The sequence below is a fragment of the Dermatophagoides farinae genome, chromosome 1, assembly GCF_024713945.1.
Source record: "Dermatophagoides farinae isolate YC_2012a chromosome 1, ASM2471394v1, whole genome shotgun sequence".
Classification (NCBI taxonomy): Eukaryota; Metazoa; Arthropoda; class Arachnida; order Sarcoptiformes; family Pyroglyphidae; genus Dermatophagoides; species Dermatophagoides farinae.
Genome location: NC_134677.1, coordinates 8317002 through 8338170, shown reverse-complemented (window position 1 = coordinate 8338170; position 21169 = coordinate 8317002). Strand labels below are relative to the sequence as shown.

The window sequence follows — 21169 nt, the reverse complement described above, 5'->3', positions numbered from 1 at the left end:
CTATAGATAAAATAAAATTATTATATTATACACACTGATGATGAGCGTTAATAATTTGTTTCTTTTAGCAACGAATTTTATTTTTTATTTTTTTTGATTCCACTTTTTCTTTATTCATTTCTTCTTCTTTTTTTTCCACATTAGTCATTGGTCAAAAAACAAAAAATTTTTTATCCAAAAGAAACTTTATTATGAACCAGAAAAAATGAAAAAAAGTAAATTGTTTTTTTTCGGTGTGTGTGTGTGTGTGTGTGTGTGTATTTTCCAAGTTTTCTTTTCTTTTGTTTTTTTCATTTTTTTTTTGGCAAAGAATAATGATCCAAAAATGGTAATATATACGTTTTCTTGCCTGTCTAATGGGGTATAGAATACAATAGATTTGCTTCATTTCATTTCTTATTTTCATTATGCAAAGTAAAGTAAAGTTTTTTTTTTGTTTTGTTTTGTTTCTTTTGGGCAATCAAAAATATGGACATTCGATTTTTTTTTGTGTGTGTATGCGCGCTTGTCCACCATATGTTTTTTTGTGTGTGTGTGTGTGTGTGTGTTTAGCCGAAAATTTCGAAAACCGGACATTCCATTACATATATGTAAACTGAAAAACTAGGTTCATTGTTATTCATGCACAGAGATGGATGAATTGATGATTTTAGAAAAGTTGAAAAAAATAACAAGAGAATCAAGGTTTACCTTAGATTACAAATGTTAAAAAAAAACATACACACACACACACACAGGAAGAAAATGTTCCAGAAAAAAAGTCTAGTTTCTCGATTCTGTCAGCATCTTTATATGATGTGCATTCTGTGTGTGTGTGTGTGTCTGCTCTAGCTTCATTTTTGCTAGTGAATAGAATTTGTTTTCTCTATTTTTATTTTTATTTTTTTTTTCGTTCGTTCAGTCGTTATAGTTGGTCGTTTATTTGAAAATGTTATGTTGTGTCCGTATTGTATTCTATGGATCATTTGTTTGTTGTTTGCTATATATTTATATACATACACACATCTTGTGTCATCAAAGGTATATGAGGATGATTCTTTTTTTTTTTTTTTTTTGTCCATCGTGGTAGTTTATTTTTTATTTGCGCAGGACCAAGTTGTGTGTTTTTTTTTTTTTGGTTGTCGATTTTTTACATCGTTTGGTTGATTGTTGTTGGATAAAAGCAATGGAAAAAAAGGCGCCGACTATCATATCCATAACAGAAAGAAATCGGCGCAAATAAAAAGTGATTATACACAGACCAAAAAAACCAAAAAAAAAAAAAACCATTGAGAACATTATAGTTATTTAAAATGTTTTGAATGAACATCGCCAACAGAAACACATCGACTTGATTTTTTTTTCTTCTTCTTCTTTTGATCATCATCATCATCATCATCAATGATCAACCATTAAGAGTCAATAAATTTTTTTTTCATTTCAAAAAAAAAAAAAAAATGTTTGGCAATAAAAGTAAGTCAGCAGAAAAAAAAATTTTTCATGATCAAAAATAAACTAATCAAATTAAAATTGAACGAAAAAAAATCGGAAATTCAGATGAAGATTTAGACATCGATATTGATCAACCATTGTTTGCACGACCTAAACATGATGGCCTGGATGCATTATGTCAAATGACACATTATGATAAAAAAGGTATATGAATGTCTAGCGATTGTCTGTGTGTGTCATTTCTACTTGAATAATTCATATTTGTCAGTCAAGTGTGTGTGTTTGTGTGTTTATGCAAATTTTTTTTTGTTTAATTTTGTTATTTTGTCACAAAGAATCAATTATTCATCATATGGTTAATTCTTTCCTTTAGAGAAATGTTTATATTTTAGTTTTTTTTGTTGTTGTTGTCGCTGAAAGTGGTGAATGAAATTACTATTAAATTGAATTTGAAAAAGAATTTGTTGTTTATTCTTGGTTTTTTTTTTGTTATTCTCTACAGAATTAAAATTGATATATCAAGGATTTAAACAGGTAAGTTTCATATACGCATACAAAACTTTTTCATTTTCTTTTTTTTTTTGTTATATAAAAATTTTTAAATTTTTCAAGGAATGTCCAAATGGTTACTGTTCTGAAGAGGAATTTGTCAATATTTTTGCCAAATATTTTCCACAAGGAGGTAAGAATCTATTTAGCAAAAAGAAAAAAAAAATTGAACCTCCCTTTCTATCCAAAGATGCAACAAAATATGCCCATCTTGTATTCAATACATTACGGCCAATGTGTGATCAAGAATCTGGTTGTCTAAATTTTGGTGTACGTGTGTAATCTATTCTGTGTTACATTTAGATATAGAGATTTTTTTTTTTTAATTGACTTTTGTTTTTTTCCCATCAACAAATTTAGCAATTCATAAAGGCATTATCATCATTATCAAGAGGAACAGTGAAAGGTAATTTGTTTTCAAACAAAAAAAAAAAAAAAATTTTTCATTAAATTTTACATAATGAGAACGATAAAAAAAATAACCGTTAAAATGACAATTACAGACATGATATATTCAAAGCCTTTATCAGTGTGTGTGTGTGTGTGTGTGATGGAAAAAATTTTTATTGAAAATTTAGTCATTTCCATCCAACTCTTTCTGTATCCATTCCACCCATTCAATATTTCATCATTATTAATATACAAAGAAGAAGGAGAAGCAAAAAAAAAAAAAATTCTGGTTGGTTGTCGATTGTCGATACACCAAAAATATTATTATTATAACCAAAAGCTCAGTGTCTTGTCTGTGTGTGTGTGTGTGTGTGTGTGAAACACTGGCAACAAAAACATTCAATTCGATTATTATTATCAAAATGAAATGAAATACAAACATAAAATATATGTGTATATGTATCACACAAATATCTGGTGATGATATCTATCTCATCTATTTACCATTTGCCATTATTATTATCAATGGTGAATGAAAGGAACGAACGAAAAAAAAATGAATTCGAAAAATGCAATATATTATTATTATGAACAACCCGTTCAATACAGATATATATATCGATATGGAATTTGGACAAAAAAAAAAATTTCCAACCATTCTGTTGTATTCATTGTATTTGACTATATGAAACACTGATGATGATGATATATCTATGTTTTCATCCGTTTTTTCCATATTTCATTTCGATGATGTGTTTTTTTTTCAGAGAGAGAGAGACAGAGAGAGAGAAAAATATGTAATGACAATGTATGCAAATAACAGAATGGTGAATGAATGAATGAATGAAAAAAAAATACCCGGAATACGGATACAAAGACAGTATGATGATGATGATCATCATCATCATGATCATTTGTAATGTATGAACATATGGTCTATGAAATACACACACACACACACCCATTGAATTCTAGTTCCAATGGGATTCTAGTTCATTTTTTTTTTTTTTTTTTTTTTTGGTTGGTTGTTGGTGTTTTCTATTTCCATATTTATCATCATAATTATAATGAACATTGACATTTCCATATATTGTATATGTTGCATTTTTTTTTGGTTTAAAATCATCATCATTATCCAATGTTCATTGATATGACCCATGTAGATGAACCAAAATTTTTCCATTTTTTTTTTTTGATTATGATACATTATTGTTTTTTTCAAAAACAAAAAAGAATTGAACCAAAAAAAAAAAACTGAAAAAAAATCAAAAACTAAAAAAAAAGCAAAATTTTCATCTCTTCACGCCATACTTTTTCTTTTCGTTGCATTTTTTTTGTTTTGTTCACCCTATAGATATAATAAATGATGGTTACCATTTATCATTCAATATCATATATATACCCAGTGTGTAAAAAAAAACAACAAAGAATCGAGAGAAAGAGAGAGAGAGAGAGAAGAAAAGAATTTGTACAGTGAAGTCAACATTGACGCTATCATCATCATCATAATCATTGTTTGGTGTGTGTGTGTGTGTGTGTGTGTGCATGGCTTGTATAGAACAAATGGAAACAATGTTGGTGTTTAGATAGATAGAAAATGTGTGTGTATGTGTTAAATAACCCAAAAATGTTTTGGTTTTTATTGTTGTTTTCATGAAAAACATCAACATACACACACACACACACACATTCATGGTCAAATATTATTCAGTGTATGCTGTGTGTATTTGATTGAGCATCATTCATGCTTTCAACATCAACATCAACACTTCTTTTCATCAGTTTTTTTTTGTGTGTGTATATTGTCGCTATTTGCTTGCCTAAATTCTAGTTACACTTGAAAAATTTAAAGAATTTTTTTCCCCATTTTTCTTACTCACACACACACACACACACAGACACGCATCTAATGTCATTAGCATGTTTTGTATATATTTGGTTTATAGTTTACTTGTGAAAATTTAAAGCTTTTGTGTGTGCGTTGTGATCTATGTTTTTTTTTCGCTCGTGCGTGTGTTTGTGTGTGTGTGTGTGTTTAGATTTTCTATTTATTCAAAAAAAAAGATGAAAAAAAATGAAATGTTTCATACTGTGTCATTTGTATGTGTCAACGTGTGTGTGTGTGTGTGTGGCAAGTAAAAAAAAAAGCAATTATTTCGATGAATATATCGTGTTATATAATGTGAAGAAAAAAAAAGAAAAAGAAAATCCTGAAAGAATCAATTAAATTGTTTTTTTTTCGCAATTCGTTTGACGAGAGTTTTTTTTTCTTCTTGTTGTTGTTAAAGTTGATGTCAAAAAAAAAAAAAAAAATTCATTTTTTCACACAACCAGCAGCTTGTAATGTTGTTGACTAACTTGATTAATAATAAAAGATTCTATTATGATTTTGTTCAACTTAGATTCATTCGTTGAAAGATGTTGGACAAATGCTGCTGCTGATGCTCACACGCACACACACACAAACACACGTCAAGTGTGAAAGTGAAAAAGAACGAAACAAGAAAAAAAAACATCAAGTTTATTTGTGCACACAATGGTTTTGTTATCCGATGTTTTTTCATTAGAAAAAAAACGAAGAAAAACGAAGAAAAGTGTGTAATAAAGGAAAAAAGAATTCTTCTCTCATTCATTCATTCATTCACACATTGCAATAATGTGATGTGTTTCTATGGAATGTTTCATATCATTGCAATCCGATGTTTTTTTTTATAATAATTGCAGAAGAAAAAACAAAAAAAAAAAAAAATTTTCACCAGGTGATGTATATATGTCCTGTGTGCATTTGTTTGTTTGTATGTACAATTATCGTTTTTTTGCTGTTGCTAAGAAAAAATGATGTAATTATGTAATAACGACGTATGGCGACAGGAAAAAAACGGTGATCAACTTAATCCACTTATTATTTATTTAGAAGGATGCAAAATTAAAAAAAAAATATCCTATTGGGTGATGGTTTTTTTTTGTTCTTCATAGTCGCAGAAATTTTTTTTTTCGGTGGGTTTTCCTTTTGAGCCACACACACATGAAAATCACCATCTAAAATCATGATGATCCAGATTTTAATTGAATAAAAATTTTTTTTTGAAAAAAAATCGTTGAAAACACTCAAATCATCATCACTACCATCATCATCAAAAACTTTATCATTATCTCCTGAATGTTTTTCGTTTTTTTTTTCTTCAACATGTGAACATTGTAACCCAGAGAAAATGAAAAACAATTTACAATTGAAATACATTAACAACAACGACAAACTAGATGATGATGATGAGAAACCAGAACAAAATGACGCCAACGAACAACAAATGCCAATTACAATTTCAAATGATGATGATGATGATGATGATGCGTTTTTTTCAGTGTTTTTTTTCATTGCTTCTATAGCTACAAGTTAATTGAAAACAAAACAAAAAAAGACTGTCGATTGAATTAATTTTTTGGCACACAAAAAAAATAGAACAAAATAAAAACCAAAAACAAGAAAAGTTCCGATTGATTGTCTTGATCGTAAATTGGATTGGATTTTATCTTTTTCTTATTGTTATTGATCAGTAATCATAATAATGATTGAATGTTACCACTAATGATAAAATCGATTAAATTTCATTTCATTTTCACCCAAAACAACTGATCATCACCATCAACATTTTAGATTTATAATTCTGTTTCTGTTTCTGTTTCATTTTTGTGTGTGTTTAGAAAAATTGAATTGGATTTTCAATCTATACGACATTGATCGTGATGGCTATATTAGTAGAAATGAAATGCATTTAATCACCAATGCTATCTATGAATTATTGGGTTCGTATTTCATATATGTTCACCATAATAACAATAACAATAACAACATGATGATGATGATAATTGATTTTTTTTCAAACAAACAAAAAAAACCCAGGAGAATGCGCAATACCATTGAGTGATATTCGTAATGCAAAAGAACATGCAGATTTATTTTTTCATGTAAGTACAAGTATTTTGAATGGATTGGAAATTTTTTTTTTTTCATCATTTTTTTTTCGTTTTTTTTCCCACCAAAAAAAATAGAAAATTGATCTCGATAAAGATGGATTAATATCATTCGAAGAATTTGTTAATTGGTGCAAAAAAGTAAATTTTCAATTCACACTTGTCTAGCCATTTATCTGATTGATTTTCATTTCATTCTTCCAAAAGGACTCAAATAGGCTAGCTGAATTTCAAAAATTCGATACCGTCATCTAGATTTTCGCATTTTTTTTTTCTTCTTCTTCTTCGTTTTGGTTCCACACACATTCCTGGTTGTCTTCTCATTCGATTCATCACGGATTTTCGCTTGTTTCAATCACTTATTTATGTGCACAGCACTGGAGAGAGAGAGAGAGAGAAAAAAAAAAGTTCAATTAATTTCTCAAAGAAAAAAACTTTCACTTTTTGCCTTAGCCTAAATTTAAATTTATGTGTGTATGAATATTCATGAATGTAAACACAAGTTATTTACTAATTAATTAATTAATTTAAATGAATAAATTTTGATAGTTTTTAAAGAAGAAAAAAATAAACATTTTCTGATTTCACATTTTTTGGAAAAAAGAAAAAAAAATTTCGAAAAAACAATCCGAATCTTACGCCATCTAGTGTTGGTCAATCATCATATTATAATGATTATATGTTGCTCATATTGCCACTACCACACCATTACAATATTGAAAAAAAGGAAAAATAAAAAAGCTGTTCATACCAGATGTTTTGTTGATGTGTTGTTGATCGTTTATTTCGTGTTATAAATTTTTTTTTCTTCACAAAAAGATTCTTTTTTTTCTCCAAAAATAAAAATGATAAGTTTATCAATATTTTTTTCCGGATCTGTTATCGTTATATTGATTGATTGATTTTGAAATTTATGTTGATAATAATAATGATCGGCCATGAATTGAACAAAAGAATGTGTGTGTGTGAACATGTGTTTTTGGCTTTTTTTTTTCTTCACTTTGTCATCAATAAATCGATCAATATCTCTGTGTTTAAATTCATCAAATAAAAAACATTGTAAACGAACGATTAAAATTTTGTGACAAGAGAGAGAAAAAAAAACGAAATTTTATATAATATCTTTAGCAGCAAAACAAAAAACTTTGGATTGAAGAACTTTTGAACTAGACTAAACAAAATGCCCAGTACAATAAATGTAATGATGTCTTCACCAATTAGACGCCGTTTATATCGTATAATGGATATTATACTTCGTGTACCACCATTATTTATAATGGATTCAATATTTTTAAGCAATATGAAAATCGTACCATTTCCAGAATTATTATTCAATTTAATATTCACTAATACAAACTCAACAAATTCAACAGTCTTTCATCTGTTATATGATAAACAATCAATGATTACAACAACATTGACTAGCCATCATCATGATTCGAATCTTAATTCCATACAATTTCAGGCAATATTGAATAATGCATCTGCAATTATTATGGCATTAGGTGATTATTATCCATATTGATTATAATGAGAATTATTTCTATTTCTAATTTTATTTATTTGTTTTTTTCCTCATGAACCACACCAGTATTTGTTGCATCAATGACATTATTTTTATTACCAACCGAATATTTATTTCAATTCTATAAATGGATATTATCCATTGTGACGGCATTATTATCCTATATTCTTAATGATCATTATGTAACATTAATGTTTACCAATAATGATGCCAATGGCATTGATCTACAACAACAATTATCATTAACAAATGGCATACATTATATGTTTATTACAAACTATATTTGTCAAGTATGTTTTGTTTTGTTTTTTTTTTTTTTTGGATCTCGAATCACCACCAATTTATTTATTTATTAATTTAGATGGTATTAGCCATATCATTCATCTATTTAACCGGAATATATAAATCTATCATTCCATTTGTTGCTGCATTCTTTTTCATTCTACCATATTATGCATTCTTTTTGACAATGTTTATTTCTAACAAATATTTGGTCTATTTTCCATCAATCACATTGGTCATCTCTTTGATATATATACTGGTCACATTAATATTGGACATAAAGAATATAATACAGGCATTATATTTACAATTTGTATGGATAAAATCCTATATGAGAGATTTAGGATTATTTGCATTGATTGAATCAGAATGGAATCGTCTCCATGTACCACAAGTATGTTTTGATTTGTTTTCCAATGGAAAATATAACTTATATTCATTTGTTATTTTTTCCAACAGATATTTCGTGTATTCTGGATTACACGAATAACACAACAGGCATTGTATTTGATGATGGAGAAATATCCCACCGAAACATCCGATTCATCCATACTATTCAATGGTACGGCTGTATTGGATAATGCTAAACATCTGATGGTTCGTGGATGTGAAACTATTATTGCTGTACTTGGAATGACATCGGTATTATCCGGTATCACTCATCAAATTGGCTGTATGATGCAATCATTTTTAGTACTTGATGATCCTGATGATCGTTCGATTGGATCAATATCGGCAATAATGTTTTTCATACTTGCATTACAAAATGGCCTAACATCGATGGAACCGGAGAAACGATTTTTACGTTTATATCGAAATTTTTGCCTATTATTTACGGCCATGTTACATTTCATACACAATATGGTCAGTCCATTATTGTTTTCATTGAGTGCCTCAAGAAATATGTCACTAAATCGACATTTACGAGCTTTATCTGTTTGTTCATTTTTAATTATATCACCATATTTGTTTCTTAATTATCTTTGGACCCATCATACTATTTCTACATGGCTATTGGCCGTTTCAGCATTTGGTATTGAAGTTATTGTTAAAGTATGTATATCAATAATTTAAATTTTTGAATAATTTATTCATCACTATCTTCACATACATCATACAATAGGTCATAATTACATTGTTGATTTATACATTATTTATGATTGATGCTTTCCGTACATCAATGTGGGAACAATTGGATGATTATGTTTATTATGTTCGTACTATTGGTAATTTAATTGAGTTTGTTTTTGGTATATTTCTTTTCCTTAATGGTACATGGATTCTTATTTTTGAATCTGGTGGTACAATACGTGCATTGATGATGTGCATTCATGCTTATTTCAATATATGGTGTCAAGCAATTGCAGGTATGTGGTTGTATATGATGTTTTTTTTTTCATTCACTCACTCACTCACTCATTTAACCATTCTAATCAATCAATTATTAGGTCTTAAAACATTTTTCAAACGATATCAAGCATTACGTAAAATCAATTCATTACCTGAAGCATCACCAGAACAATTACAACAATTTGATGATGTTTGTTCTATTTGTTATCAAGAATTAACAACAGCACGTATTACAAAATGTAATCATTATTTTCATAGTGTTTGTCTACGTAAATGGCTTTATCTACAAGACATTTGTCCATTATGTCATAAAACATTATATATTTGAGCTTGAAAATTTCATTTTCGTTTTATTTTCATTATAATTCACCATACACAACATTTTTATTTCGTTTATATATCTGTGATTATTGTCATTAGCCACACATTGAATTCCACTGCTGCTGATACTGCTAAATCTTTTTTTTTTTGCTTATATAAAACACAAAAACAAAACAGTAGAAAAAACATTTATTTTTTTCAAACCGAAAATTCTTGATTAATGAAACAAAATCAATGACATTCAAATCAATGACAAGTGATCATTTTTTTTTCTTTACATTGTAAATATTTTTTTTGCGTTTGATTGGTATGATGAATTTTTTTTTTTTTTTTTTTGATTTACAAAATGTAAAATGTGAACAAATAAAAGAAATTCATATATTTTTTTTTTTTCGTTGTAAAATTTACTTACCGGTTTTTTTACTTACTGATTCCATTGGAAATAAAAACTGATGATTTTAATGAAAACATGTAGCAATAAGCACTAGTACTGCAGGAGTGATGAGAGAATTATTGATGGATGAAATCGATCCAGTATGTTCGTTTATTTTATGGAATAATCCATTGAAAAAACACTCCTGCGGCGCTAGTACTTAGTACCAAATGCTCGATTTTTTTTTCTTATTTATTTAGGTTCAGGATGCAACATGTGAAAAAATTGGATGGATGAATGAATGAAATTTGATCATGTGTGAAATGAATATGATCATTATTTCATTTTTGGGATGCTTTATATATGAAATCCATGAAGAATTTTTTGAAAAAAAAGTTTGTTGTTTTTTTGGTTAATTGAAACCAATTATAAATCATTTCTTTCTGATTTAACCAATCATGATGACACGTGTCATCATTATGAGACCGAATGGATAAATCCGGATGGATATGTTGCAAATAATAAAAAAAAAAAAAAAAATGTTAATTGCCTTAATTGAATACAAATTAAATTCAATTGAATTTAATGAGGAAATCGGTTTTGCAATGATTTATTTATTCATTTTTTTCAATTTCGTTTGATTCAGATATTTTTACACATTAAGATTTTATTATTTCCATTATGATTAATACAGATATTCATTTTTGGTGATACATTGTAATATCCTAATTTACAATAGAAACCTTGCTGATCAATGGTTGTTAGATGTATTTTGGTGAAATTTAATTCTTTACCAATCCGTTCTACTTGTTCCATGATAAATCGGCCGATTCCTTTACCACGACAGTCTTTTCGTACTACCAATGATTCAACAAAGATTACCGGATTAAATGGTTTTTCACTGGTTAATTTAACAAATCCAAGCACTTTTTCGTGGCCATTAATCAATGCCAAACAAATTGGAAAATTATCCGATGAACGTTTCATTGTTTTCATACGATTACCAGATTCTCTGGGCCATTCTTCATTGAGTATTTGTATACATGAATCGATTAAATGGGTGTTTTCATGAATTTTTACCAATTTTAATTGTTCAGTAATCATTTAATAACTAGAAAATTGACTAGAAGAGAAAACAAAAAAAAATAAAATAAAAACATGCGAAACAATCGATTCTTCACTACTTTGATCGATTAATCGATTGTTAGATTTTCATTTCATGTTCGAATTCACGAATGTTTGTTTGAGTCATTAGTTATGGATTCGCATATGACGATTTAGATTTCCAGATTGTGAAAAACTTAGCAAACACATTCGACATCTATTTAAAGAGAAATAAATGAAATGAAAGTAAAATTAAATTTTTTTCCATCATTATCATCATCATCATCATCATCACTAACCTATATGGTTTTTCACCCGAATGTATTCGCATATGTTTTGTTAATGTTGATGAATCCGAAAATGATTTACTACAATGATGACAATTATATGGACGTTCTTTTGTATGTGTACGTAAATGTGTTGTTACCGATGATGATTGTGAAAATCTACGTTGACAAATCGGACATGGAAATGGTTTTTCTTTTGTATGTATACGATTATGTGCGGTCAAATTAGCGGCCTGTGAAAATGCTTTATTGCATACCTGGCATCTGATTTAATTTTATAATATAATAATGAAAACAAACAATCAAGGGTAATGTTAATTTTTTTATTTTTTGTAAAAAAAATTCTTTATCTAATTCAATACCTAAAAGGTTTCTCTCCTGAATGTGTACGTAGATGAGTTTTTAACGTTGATGGCCGGGCATAATTTTTCCCACAAATATAGCAAATATTGTATTTATCCACTAATTGAGAACAAATGTTATTTGTTCGTATGTCTTTATTGCCGCCTGTACCGACGACCACCGTCAAACGACGTTTATTATTCTGATGATGATGATGATAATGATGGCCATTCAAAGTAAGTGATTGATTGATATTATTATTCATATGATGATGAGCATTGATTTGGAAATGTTTTGTCATTTCACTACTACTACTACTACTACTATTACTATTACTACTACTGTATAATGTTTTCGTTTTACAAATACTTGAATTATGATTAATTGATTGATGATGATGATGATGATGATATACATCGGTTGTATAATCATGTTTTTCAATTGTAATATGTTCACTTAATTTTGTCATTAATTTATATTTAGATGATGAACATGTATGCATAATTGTCGTTGGTGATGATGATGTTGATGATGATGTGATCGTATTTGGTATCATTTTACAATTTGTCATTATTGTTGGTAAATCTTTCACAGTCTCAACATTAACACTCATCATTAGATTATCATTATTATTTTCATCAATAGAATGATGATGATGATTGAATGAAAATTGATTGGTAGTTATTTTTGATACTTGATGTGTATTGATTCTATCAAAATGATCATAAGTGATTGGCATCGGTAATATACTGCTATTATTGAAACACGAATCGCCCATAACATCTTCACATGATTCATATGTATCGTTTCGATTAAAATTATGAATAACTGATGATAATGGTGAATTTAATTCATGATGATGGTGATTTTCATAAACAACTGCCATCTGATCATCATTATTATTATTATTCGTATTATAGCTACTATAACTTGTTGATGTTTGAATATTTTGTTGATCATATGGATCAAATTGATAATGATTCTCATGATGATCATCAGATCTATGATGATGATGATGATGATTATGATAGGTAGATCCAAATGTTGTATAATAATCAGAAGATTGATCAAAAGATCTAGATATAAAGAGAGCGAGAGAGAGAGAGAGATTTCATCATTTATCAGGTAATATATAGATAATAGAAATCGATAGAGACAGTCAATGTTTTATTGTCTATATATGGGCTTTGTCCCGTGAAAAAAAAATACAAATAATAAAACCTATTAGCAGTGTATGTGTGACTGGTAGCCAAACCAATTGGTTCAGAGACATAAAAAAAAACATAAGCCACCCACGAAACAAACAAACAAGAAAAAAAAAGACTAGCCGCTCTTTTCTCATATATGCCATACATTCATAACTTGCGCGACAGTGTGACAAAATACTGTGAATGTTTAGTAATTTTTTGTTTTGCTTTGTTTTGTTGTTTTCTAATACAGAATATAATGATGATGATGATGATTCTTTTATTTTCATTTTTCATCCTAATGAAACTGAACAAGTTAAGTGGATTCATTGGAAAGTTCAAACAACTTTTGGTGCCATTCTGTCGATTTGAGAGAATAAATAATCAAAAAAAAAAAAAAAAATAGTCTGAATATGAAACATGTGTATTCAGTCTTTTTTCTCTCGTTGAACTTAAAGAAAAACGACATGTGTATGTATTATATTTTAATTGTGAGAAAATTAAAACCATAAGGTATGATGATGATTATGATTCTTACCTGTTGATGGCCGGTGTTGTCGTAGACGACGATGACGACGTCGTCGTCGTCGTCGTTGTTGTTGTTGTTGTTGTCATTATCGTCGCCATATTTGTCGACGTATCATTTGAAGAATCACTGTATAAATCTATGGTAGAAATTTCTTGTTGTCGTACAGATGATATTTGTGATTCATTATGTGGATAATTACTTGTTATTGTTTCATGGTGGTGATTATTAAATTTAAAATGACCAGGATAATGATGACAATTTGTATGCCAATCATTTATTGAATTTGTCCATTCTGGATTGTTGTTGTTGTTGTTGTTGTTAAGGTTATTGTCCTCAATCATCATCATTGGACATGGTATTGATGATTCGGTTAATTCATATACTGATGATGATTGCTGTTGCTGTGAATGGATTTGATTATAATAATGATAATGATTATGAATAGGAATATTTGTCATATTAACAATTTCATTTGATGATTCTTGTTGTTGTTGTTGTGATGAACAACATTTCGGTGTTCGGGTAAAAATTTTATCATGATAATAATAATTACCATAATAAATTCCATTATCAAATTGACAATTTTCATCATCATCATCATCATCATCATCATATCTTCTATTCGGATTATAATAATAATTATTATTATGATTCATAACATCATCATCATTATCATTAACTGCGTCCATTCGATTCGTATTCATCACAATCTACAGTGATGTTTTGATGTTTATGAATGACACTGAATGATTCTATGATTATGACTAACATTTTCCCATTCATCTAGTCTAGGTTATATTATACCTTTTCAATCGTGCTAGAGTTTCATTTGATTCTTTTTGGCACTATTTGGGAAAAAGAAAAAAGCACACACACAATCATCATCATGAGCATCATAACAACAACAACTAATGTCAAACATTCATCAAATATAGAGAGAGAGACACACACAAAATTCTACTTTTTTTCTGGTTTGTAAGGTTTCATTTTGAACAGACTGGAATATAATAATAATGATGACAATAATCACAAGTCAATTATTTCATTGAAATATCACAACAAGAAGAAATAAATCTCGATAATAAAAAGAAAAACAACAGTAGTGTGCTGTACACTTTCTACCCATTCTGCCGATTCTTGCTATGTTTTTGAATTGAATTCTGTTTTTCTCTATTTTTTTTTGTTCCAATTCTCTCTACGAATTTTTTTTCTTCCTTTTTTTCTGATTTTTTTCATTTGATAAAATTTTGATCATTTTTCAATGGCTCAATATTCTTTACACAGATTTTTTTTTTCTTTTCATGTTTTCAATGTTTGCAGGTGCATCGCGATTGAAAACACAAATGAATGGATGAACTATATTGATATATAGATTTATAGATTGATTGATTGTTTGATTGATTTGATTTGAAAAGTTTCACATTACAATTGTGTATCGATTACAATATGATGATGATGATGTTTGTTATGCATTAATCATATGATCAAATTTTATTGGCCCCAGTTTTCATCAGTTATATATGATGATTCATTTCAATTTTGAAAAAATTTGATGATTAATATATATGGACATTATTATTATCGATATCTGAATCATTATGATTCGATAATCATCAAATCATGATGATTCATATTGAATATTCAAAATACTACGAACGTTATATTATATATATGGTAGCCAATTATTATAGGGTATATAGAGTGGCTTGTTGGCATTCATTTTTTTTTCGCTATTGTTGTTGTTGTTGTTATTGTTGCCATTGTTTGTCCTATTACTCATGCTAGAATAGTTGATTATGTTTTCGCTCTCTCTCTCTCTTTCTGGCTATTTTACTTGTCCATGATAATGTGTTGATAATGTATTGATTTTGAGTGATTGATTTAACATACTTAAAGCCAGCTACTACATAGCTAAAAATAATTTGTATAGATAGATAAAGTAATGGACAAAGATAATCCTCTTGTTGAAATATTTATTCATACGATACGATGATGATGATGATGATGATCATCGGTCAATCATCATCAACAATATCACGTATCATAATGGTCATTCGACATGGATATTGTTTGTTTGTTTGTTGATTTAAATTATTTGAATCAACAACAACAACAACAACAACAACGACAACCACTAATCAATGTTGTGATTGATTAAACAAAAAAAAAATTTTAATCAGCTCAGTAAAAAAAATAGTGACAAAGTTCAATGTCAAGTTTGTTTGTACTAATTTAAAAAAAAAATTTTGTTTCATGTTTGAATTTTTTTTTTCTTTCATTTCAACTTTGCTTCGGTATATATTTTGTTTCTCTGTGCATAAAAATAAAAAGAATTTAGGCCAGCCAATGCTTGAAGAAGAAATTGACTGGATTCTTTTATCAAAAAAAAAAATGCACTGATCTGATCTATTTGATCTAATCAGATTGGTTGGTTTTGGTTCACACCTCAAAAACAAAACACCCGATAATTTTTTTTTTCGTTTATTACTGTTATATGTCGATGATGATGATGATGGAATCGTGAGAAAGTTCGGCTTTTATCATTTAAAGTTTTTTCTACATTGTTTTTACTTTATTTTTCATTATCAGTTGTTGGTTCAGGTTAAATATGTTGTGTGTGTGTGTGTGACCTATCCCTTTCAAGTAATTAGACCTAGACCTAGAGACACACACATGATGAGTCAATCAATCGCGGTGTAAGAATGTGTCATCATCATTACTCACTCACTTACTTTATTCATTCTTTCAGTCGGTCAGTCTGCCATGATTATGATATGGCCCTTATGGTATATCATGAAACTTTTATCCCAACAACACTATCCTTTACCCGTGACGATTATGAGCATCTTTTGTTGTTTTGTTCATATTTGACCAATATAATACAGACACAAGTGTTTTTTTTTCTATAATTCACACACACACACACACCCACACACAACAACTACGACGACGACGACATTACGTTTCAAGACGATAATACCATGGTGATTTTTTCAAAAAAAAAAAAAAAAAATAAAATAAAATAAAACAAAATTTTTTCTGGTTTCTTGAGAAAGTGCTGAAGGGTGTATTTGAGATGATGATAAGAATAATAGCTGTGGTAGTAGTAGTAGTAGTATAGTAAATATTATATTAGCCATACACTGGCTGTAATAATAAAATGGAATGGAAAAAGGGTAAATGATAAAAAAAATTCCAACGATATAATAAATGGTCACCACCGATATGTATTTAAATGGCCAATGGTCATTGGGAAATGAAATCAATCATAAACTGTCCATCGATCATTACACACACACACACACACCACAATTCGATATTCAATCAATCAATCATGTATGATCATCACCAATCATCATCATTGATGTTGACGGAAAATCATCATATTGGATGGAAAATGGATCGATTACCATTGAAGAAGAGAATTATTCGTTATGCTAATTTTGCATGTTCATCATCATCATCATCATCATCATTGTTTAATTATCAGATTGATTATCATACAGGATATCGACCATCGCCATCACCGACAACATCGGAAACTGGTTCATTAGATAGTGGATTTTCCGAACAATCTATGACCATTGAACCATTGGATCTTTCATATCATAATCATCAACAATCACCGATTGCGTCACCAATTAGTACCGGTAAGTTTTATGCATTTTTTTCTCTGATTAAATTTTTATTAAATTTTTTTCCATATTTCCCAAAAAGATTCTGAAACAATAATTGATGATGAAAGTATGATCATTCATCATCAATCATCATCATCATCATCATCGTCATCATCATCATCATCATCATCATCACATCTACAACAAATGATGATGATGGCCGTGGACAAAAGCAAAAATCAACAACAACGATTAGTATGTCCAAGCTGTAATAAAGTTTATGAATCAAATTCTCGTTATCGTGCACATATACGAAGACATGAAAGCAAACAAAGTGGCCGATATCAATGTAATATTTGTCAAAAAAATTTTGTACAACGTTCCAGTCTTCGTACCCATATACGGATACATACGGGTGAAAAACCGTATCATTGTTCTATTTGTGATCAACGTTTTGGTGATTTTTCCACCTATACAAAACATCGTCGTACACATACAGGTGAGAAACCATATCAATGTCCTGCCTGTTTTCGTTCATTCTCACAATCGGGTAATATGCATCGACATTTAAAAGTTGTACATAGGCCACGCCCTAGCCTATATAAAAAATGGAATCATCATCAAAATAATGTTGTTGTTGTTGTTGAACATGCACCAATTTAGTGACATTTATTTTTTTTTATCAATGATGCTGATAATACTACTACACTTTTTGTTTGTCTGTGTTACAGCCTTCATTCATCACACATTTTTATTCACATTTTATCATACTACCATTTTTGTTTTCATTCCATTTTTATTAATATTAATAATATATTGAATTGTGATAAAGATTAAAAATTATTCTGAATGTTGGTTCAATGTTTATTCAATTTTTGAAATTTTTCGCAATCGCAATGTGTTTCGCAAAACAGGTGCTGCCGTCTATCGTTAGAAATGGTAACCAAATTTTATATTTGTTTTACATTTTTATTCATTTTTTGGTTTACAACAACGTGATTATTTTATTACACAAAACACATTTGTATATATATTCATCAAAGATATTGTTTGGCTAACATAGTGAATAATTTATTCTTACGTAGATTTGCCGCTTCACGTAGAATATTGATATTATTATTTGAATTAATATCCAATTGTGATATCAAATGTATGGCTTTTTGTTTTCGTTCATCTTCACCACGACGTGTATGATAATTAATTAAATATTCCAACAATGTTACATCCCAAATACAATCATAAAGATCATCGGATGAATCGATAAAATTATTCTGTGATAAATCTTTAAATGCATGGCCATAATCTGGATTGGCCATCAATTGATATAATATACCGGCAAGAATATGATGATCCAATTTTTTCGAACAAATAATCATCTGATGAATGATTGATTCATTAATACCATTATTATCAAAACAGGTGAAATAATTTGTTTGATACATAATTATTTCGATAAAATGTTTCAATGCCTGTGTATATTGATTTTCATTCATTAAAAATTCCGCATAATATCTGGCAATGGGCATTTCTTGTGGTAGCACACGTATATATGTACGAAATGTTTGATCAATCGTAATGTTCAACAATTGACCATCAATTGAATTAATTAAATTTGTTGACATTGACGAAGGAAATAGATCATAAAATTTTGGACAAATGGACATTATTTGTTGTATCGAATGTTCTTTGATCGTACAATAAAGTTTGATTAGGCTGGCCGATATCATATTTATGGCTATTGTATTGTTTTTCAATTTACAAATAAAATCGGCCAATGAAATTGCAAAATTAATACGAGGAAAATTATTTGCATATTTTGATGTGGGTAATATGAATGAACCGAGACAAAAATCCCAAAATTCTTTTGCTTTATTATCACGTGAATCAGAATTGATGGTTAAATGACATAATAATGAAGCGAATCGTATTATATCCACAGGATGATTAATCATTTCCAACATTGAATTGCTATAATTGTATTCGATTAAAAATAGACAAACCAATTCAGATAATTCGGTGAAATAAACAAATTTTTGTTTATCAATATAACGACAGAATTCAATACATTTGCCTTCTAAATCACGATGTTGTGAAGTGGATTTTGTTTTTGTTTTATGATCAACAGAAAAGAATCGTTCAAGATCAGTTTGCAATAATTCATAACGAATTGTTTCAGCTAAAATTGGCTGCGATGCTTGTATATCTTCTAGTAATGAAAGATAAAGAACTCTTGATTCATGAAAATATTTTGCTTGCCTTAGTTCATTAGCTTTAGCCAGAATTATATGAATTTTTCTTAAATCAGCCTGGCTAAGTGTAGTATTATAATTGGCCAAAATGGGCTCAAATTTATTCAAATTCCATCTATTATTAATCAATGATGGTATACGTTGAATGGAAGGAATTAGACCAAGAATTATTTCCGGATCAGTAGCTTGTAACATACACAGTTCAGGATCATTTTCCATTTGAACGCCAACATCTTCATCATGAATTTCTCCTTCTTCTATAAATTCATTGTCCAGTTTTTCTTTAGAATCCTGTTTTTGATCTGCATTCAATATTGTGGCACGAAAATTTGCATCTAAATTTTCCAATAAACCTTTACATTTAAAATTTAAATATATTGACAGCCGTTTTAATTGTTGCATTTCTTCGCGATTATTTTTACATGTTTGATGGAAATTTTTCAGAATTTGAGCCATTTTTTTCGGATCATTATTGTGATAATCAAAATTTTCAAGAAAAATATGATTTTCATTAAAATTTTGTTTAACATAAAATGTTAGAAATTTTGTCAATCTTTTCTCCAATGTTTCATTGATTTTTTCATCATTAATTCGATATTTTTTCATTGTCATACATGATGTTATGTGAAGATAGTCGTGACAATTTTCTTGTGATGATTTATCTTTGATTCTGGTGAAATAATCATTGGCTTTAACATAATCTTCGTGAATATAATTCCATATTGCTAGCTCATAATAGATAATGTCGAGAAATTTATTCTTATCCATTATGGTCACGTTTTGATGATTGAAAAATCGAAAATTTTTCTCCTGATCATTATTATCTACCATGAAACAATCGAATGTTGGTACATTAATCTGAATGAAATTATTATATTCCAACTGTTTGATATATTTTTCAATTTCATTCACCGAATAATGGCAAGTGGTTTGAACTTTTTTCAACATATTTTCTTGCATTTCAGCCGGTACAGTATATGGATCCAGATTCGTTGGATTCGTTGCCAGATTATTGGATTTTGAACTATTTTTGGTTGGATATGTACTTTTTTGTTCAAAATAAACAATCCATCGATGATAGATTAAATCGGCAAACATTCGCCAATCTTCTGGTACATTGATTTCTTGTTCACAAAATTTTTTAAATTCAGTAAAACAAAATTCTTGATGAACACTTGGCAAATTAGTATGAATGGTAGGTAAACGCCAACGAAAATGTGATAATAATTTGAATAAAAGAAATTTTATCGTATACAATTTTTTCATTTCAATATTACGTTTTTGTATATCATCAGCATTCGTACTACCATGTAATGATACGATTGAAACTTGTATTGTGATTCCATTATGTATGAGATATACCATCAGATCGAATATTTCACTTTCACTATGATTTCGGATGAATTCATCATTCAAATTTTGTGGATCAATCACTAGATTGATCCATAAACTATGGGTACCCCAAAGTGTATCCATATTTTGATTATTGTTTGATGATTCTATTGGAGCCATGTGAACAATGAATTGATCTATTTGAAAAAGTAAAACGTTTATATAATTGCTCAATATATTTTAACAGAATTCAATGTTGTTGCATGAAAATGTCTAAGCATACGTCCTTTATGGATGAACCATAAACTCTTGTATATAAACACAGTCAC

At 28.7% G+C, this 21169-nt stretch overlaps 6 protein-coding genes and 1 long non-coding RNA gene across 7 annotated transcripts; 4 read left to right on the top strand and 3 right to left on the bottom strand.

Annotated features, from left to right (window-relative positions):
• Positions 1 to 1289: 1289 nt before the first annotated feature.
• On the top strand, positions 1290 to 6914 carry LOC124493219 (Kv channel-interacting protein 4). The gene is made up of 10 exons (XM_047056300.2): positions 1290 to 1452; positions 1537 to 1635; positions 1934 to 1965; positions 2044 to 2113; positions 2171 to 2250; positions 2341 to 2386; positions 6073 to 6174; positions 6272 to 6336; positions 6421 to 6483; positions 6550 to 6914. The coding sequence occupies exons 1-10, from the start codon at positions 1437 to 1439 to the stop codon at positions 6595 to 6597; spliced, it is 621 nt and encodes a 206-aa protein (XP_046912256.1). The 5' UTR covers positions 1290 to 1436; the 3' UTR covers positions 6598 to 6914.
• Positions 6915 to 7091: 177 nt separating this feature from the next.
• Positions 7092 to 10223, top strand: Trc8 (TRC8 ring finger protein). Its single transcript, XM_047056253.2, has 6 exons — positions 7092 to 7847; positions 7934 to 8157; positions 8229 to 8543; positions 8609 to 9202; positions 9273 to 9516; positions 9598 to 10223. The coding sequence occupies exons 1-6, from the start codon at positions 7523 to 7525 to the stop codon at positions 9825 to 9827; spliced, it is 1932 nt and encodes a 643-aa protein (XP_046912209.1). The 5' UTR covers positions 7092 to 7522; the 3' UTR covers positions 9828 to 10223.
• A 564-nt stretch (positions 10224 to 10787) lies between these two features.
• Naa80 (N-alpha-acetyltransferase 80) lies at positions 10788 to 11363 on the bottom strand. The gene has a single exon (XM_047055909.2). The coding sequence runs from the start codon at positions 11295 to 11297 to the stop codon at positions 10836 to 10838; it is 462 nt and encodes a 153-aa protein (XP_046911865.1). The 5' UTR covers positions 11298 to 11363; the 3' UTR covers positions 10788 to 10835.
• Positions 11243 to 13354, bottom strand: LOC124491893 (uncharacterized). The gene is made up of 4 exons (XM_075735191.1): positions 11947 to 13354; positions 11597 to 11848; positions 11378 to 11514; positions 11243 to 11316 (listed from the first exon to the last, which is right to left on the bottom strand). Exons 1-3 carry the CDS (start codon positions 12810 to 12812, stop codon positions 11445 to 11447), a joined length of 1188 nt encoding a protein of 395 aa, XP_075591306.1. The 5' UTR covers positions 12813 to 13354; the 3' UTR covers positions 11243 to 11316; positions 11378 to 11444.
• LOC142598174 (uncharacterized) lies at positions 11737 to 13464 on the top strand. Its single transcript, XR_012832477.1, has 3 exons — positions 11737 to 11892; positions 11954 to 12162; positions 13367 to 13464. It is a non-coding gene; the product is annotated as an uncharacterized LOC142598174 (long non-coding RNA).
• Positions 13465 to 16790: 3326 nt separating this feature from the next.
• LOC124491891 (uncharacterized) lies at positions 16791 to 18114 on the top strand. The gene is made up of 2 exons (XM_075735192.1): positions 16791 to 17292; positions 17360 to 18114. Exons 1-2 carry the CDS (start codon positions 16878 to 16880, stop codon positions 17920 to 17922), a joined length of 978 nt encoding a protein of 325 aa, XP_075591307.1. The 5' UTR covers positions 16791 to 16877; the 3' UTR covers positions 17923 to 18114.
• A 93-nt stretch (positions 18115 to 18207) lies between these two features.
• On the bottom strand, positions 18208 to 21127 carry IntS8 (integrator complex subunit 8). The gene has a single exon (XM_047055886.2). It carries the CDS (start codon positions 21018 to 21020, stop codon positions 18297 to 18299), a length of 2724 nt encoding a protein of 907 aa, XP_046911842.2. The 5' UTR covers positions 21021 to 21127; the 3' UTR covers positions 18208 to 18296.
• Between the last annotated feature and the right edge of the window lie 42 nt (positions 21128 to 21169).

Bases quoted from the DNA above. Each gene is read 5' to 3' on its own strand.
- LOC124493219 (XM_047056300.2), top strand. The intron at 2,251-2,340 runs GTACGTGTGTAA...CAACAAATTTAG, and splicing joins CTGGTTGTCTAAATTTTGGT to CAATTCATAAAGGCATTATC. The intron at 6,175-6,271 runs GTTCGTATTTCA...AAAAAAACCCAG, and splicing joins TGCTATCTATGAATTATTGG to GAGAATGCGCAATACCATTG.
- Trc8 (XM_047056253.2), top strand. From the start codon at position 7,523: ATGCCCAGTACAATAAATGTAATGATGTCTTCACCAATTAGACGCCGT. The intron at 8,158-8,228 runs GTATGTTTTGTT...TTATTAATTTAG, and splicing joins TTACAAACTATATTTGTCAA to ATGGTATTAGCCATATCATT. The intron at 9,203-9,272 runs GTATGTATATCA...ATCATACAATAG, and splicing joins GTATTGAAGTTATTGTTAAA to GTCATAATTACATTGTTGAT.
- Naa80 (XM_047055909.2), bottom strand. From the start codon at position 11,297: ATGATTACTGAACAATTAAAATTGGTAAAAATTCATGAAAACACCCAT.
- LOC124491893 (XM_075735191.1), bottom strand. From the start codon at position 12,812: ATGGCAGTTGTTTATGAAAATCACCATCATCATGAATTAAATTCACCA. The intron at 11,849-11,946 runs GTATTGAATTAG...AAATTAAATCAG, and splicing joins TCAGGAGAGAAACCTTTTAG to ATGCCAGGTATGCAATAAAG. The intron at 11,515-11,596 runs GTTAGTGATGAT...CTCTTTAAATAG, and splicing joins TCGGGTGAAAAACCATATAG to ATGTCGAATGTGTTTGCTAA.
- LOC124491891 (XM_075735192.1), top strand. From the start codon at position 16,878: ATGGCCAATGGTCATTGGGAAATGAAATCAATCATAAACTGTCCATCG. The intron at 17,293-17,359 runs GTAAGTTTTATG...TTTCCCAAAAAG, and splicing joins TGCGTCACCAATTAGTACCG to ATTCTGAAACAATAATTGAT.
- IntS8 (XM_047055886.2), bottom strand. From the start codon at position 21,020: ATGGCTCCAATAGAATCATCAAACAATAATCAAAATATGGATACACTT.